We start from the raw sequence: 2,958 nt of genomic DNA on the forward strand, positions 1-2,958 counted from the left end.
CATGTTACCAGGTTTTGTCACAGAAGACATCTAGGTTAACCATCGACTTGGTATTGTCCTCTGGAGACTGCAAAATTGTGAGGGGGAAGTCAATAGTTTCCAGCTTTCTCCTAGAGAAAAATGTTATCCCCTTTTATTTCTCACTTTCATCACAGCACTCTCCCAGTTTGTCCCATAAGAAGCTCAATCCACACAATTACCTGCCTTCCACCTGCGTTCCCTAGTAATACACACAAAGCCTGTGGGATAACGGGTCTCCATTATGGCTTCAACTTCTGCAATACACAGAGCCACTTTTGACATGACTTCCTTCTTCAGCCTTCCCTATATCCCTTCTCTGTGAAACATTCAGGAACGGATCCTGAGCCTGATTCACAAGGGTGGAAAAATGGATCCTATTTCTAGGCACTTTTACATACTTACTGCATTACGTCTGAATGCCTAATGGACCACCTTCTCTACTGACATGTTCCTTCTCTAAGTGGGGTGGCAGGAAGGAAGTACTTTTAGTTCAGCCTTTTCCCTCTTTCCAATAAAAGCAGTCGCCTCTAGCTTCTTACACAAACAATCTCTTTTAAATCCTAAGTGGAAATGGCACAAGCAGGAAAACAAACTTTTGCTCTGAGTACCTACTAAGAATAACCAGGGACATGCTTATGCAGACTTCCTTGTGTCCTTTTTATTTTCTGAACGTTAGGCACTTAAACAAGTGTTTTAAACAGAAGAGGCCTGAATGGGCTGGGTTCTGTTGTAATGGAACATTGGGCCTAGTCCTACTCCCACTAAATCTATACCAAAACTCTCACCAACTTCAAGGGTAGCAAGATCATTCAGCAAGAGGAAGATCAGGACTTACGGCAACCTGAAACCTCTTGCAAAATACTCCATTCCCACAACTGCACATGCAATAACTACAGAAAGTACAAGCTTGGATTGTCACATGGCTCAACCGTACAGAGGTCCAGCAGAAGCCAAGAGTAACAAATACAAAGAGTGACAAGTACACAGTACTTCTGATGTTGAAAATTGCTTAACTACTACACTCACAGTCACAATTTAAAACGTGGATTTTGATAACTAATAAATATACTGTTGTCTACATCTCTTAAAATATCAGATGTACTTTTTCATAACTATATTTAAGTAAGAGAGTGAGAACAAAATTACCAAGACCAATATTTGTTGCAAGCGTCTGATTTGATGCAACGCAACCACCAGTACAAATCACTGGGGATCTCCGAGAACAGAATTTAAGCTGGGACATCTTTTCCAAGCCAAGGCACCTACGTTGCAAGAAACCTGAAAAAAAAAAGACATATGAAAGACTGCATGAAACTACCTGTATTCAGTCTTTATCACTCAGGGCACCTATATTAGGAGCATAATCTCAGTACCTCATTCTGACCTGCTTCAATTTACAGACTGTAACAGTAAACTTCCCTAATACATTTCCTTAGCTCTGCACAGCCGCATCCAGGGCACTGCAATGAAGACTGAATAAATGAGAGCACATAAAATTAATTTTGTGTATATCACCTCCTTTTCTCTGAGACACATCTGTGAACAGCTTGCAATTTTCTCAAAATGGCTTTATTATATTCTCTTTCTAGCAAATACTTAGGCTGCAAACTGCCCTTGCTTAACTCCAAGCTGGTTTCCAGCTACAGAGCCGCTTTGGCTAGACATGCACCTGGTCAAGTTCTTGTCACCAAGTCAATTTAACCCTTTAAAAAAGGCTTCAAGAGTCCAAACTACTTGAGCTCAAGTCAGTGAATTCATTCAAGTTGTAATCAACTGGCAAAGCAGAGGCAGGCCTTCCCATTCCCCAAGGAAGGAGATGGCAGGTGCAGTGAAGCAGGGGCAGTACCAGGGTTTTAAATACCCTTTTTTTTACAGGCATTTTGTTTACAGCAGATTGACCTAGGACGCTCCAGACCTCGATCAATGTCCTGAGGATGTTTCTTATCTCGCTTTGAGCAAATTAAGCAGAAAGCGCAATAAAATAAGGCCTCTGCCAAGTAGGGCCCTGGGCTGGACACTGTCACAACTGTGGTGGGAGAAATCTCCCTAAGGTTCGTTGTCTAGCTGTAATTTGATTGACAGACAACGCGGGTAAAGAAAGACAGCTGTTTATTTGCTCGAACAAAGACCATAAAGCCAGCAAAAGGCAAAATGCCCCCCCCACTAAGGGTGAGGTGATCTTTTATACTTATTATAACAAGGCAAGACTTCATGGTTAACAAAAAAAGCAATACTTGGGTGGTGCTTTTTAAATCTTTGTAACAGCATATTTTTATTAAGCTGAACTAGCACTTTTTAAAAGCTAAAAGTTAAGTAACAGTAACATTATAATATGTTAGCAAAACCTTACACAGTAGTAGATACTTTTTAAGGACACAACCACTGCACCCAGAACAATGGTTTTCTTGTCTTATCTTACTTTTTGCTGTAGCTGATTTTTCAGTGCACAGACACAGATCCACTTTTTAACTCAGAAAATGCTTAATACAGTTAAAATGATTATTTGACACAAGCAAAGGCTTAGCTATCAATCTGCCTTGTGGTCAGCTGCATTGCTAGGCCACAGGTCATGACTTGTATTCAGCTGTAAAGCTAATACTTCTTAATAATCTAAATTATTGTAAACCTAACAGTATGCTTATCAGAAAACTATTCTATTTCAGGGTAATAATAAACCCGCGCACTACACAACCATCCTATCCAGGCCCTCCTGGGTGCAGGGTTCGGCACCAAGCAGCGCTAGTTCTTGCTGCCACCTCAGCACCCGCGCCGAGCACTGGGGGGGGGCGGGGCCGCACAGCTCCGAGCTGCCCCCGGGGCTACGCGACAGACAGGTCTGGGGGCGTGTAACGGTTCGCCAGCAGCGCCGGTGCGAGCGTCCTGCAGGCAGCCCAGGCCTGCCGGGCCCCGGCGCCGGGCACGGGACAGCAGCGGCGG

The 2,958-nt window shown here is 43.1% G+C and overlaps 1 protein-coding gene across 1 annotated transcript in view; it reads right to left on the reverse strand.

Annotated features, from left to right (window-relative positions):
- Positions 1-2,155, reverse strand: part of LOC102372913 (glutathione hydrolase-like YwrD proenzyme) — a 52,871-nt gene extending 50,716 nt beyond the window's left edge. The window contains 2 exon segments of the mRNA XM_025214708.1: positions 1,168-1,299; positions 1,395-2,155. Coding sequence (XP_025070493.1) covers positions 1,168-1,264 — 97 coding nt within the window. The 5' untranslated portion in view covers positions 1,265-1,299; positions 1,395-2,155.
- Positions 2,156-2,958: the final 803 nt, after the last annotated feature.

Source organism: Alligator sinensis, unplaced genomic scaffold (genome assembly GCF_000455745.1).
Source record: "Alligator sinensis unplaced genomic scaffold, ASM45574v1 scaffold1178_1, whole genome shotgun sequence".
In the NCBI taxonomy this organism is placed as follows: domain Eukaryota; kingdom Metazoa; phylum Chordata; order Crocodylia; family Alligatoridae; genus Alligator; species Alligator sinensis.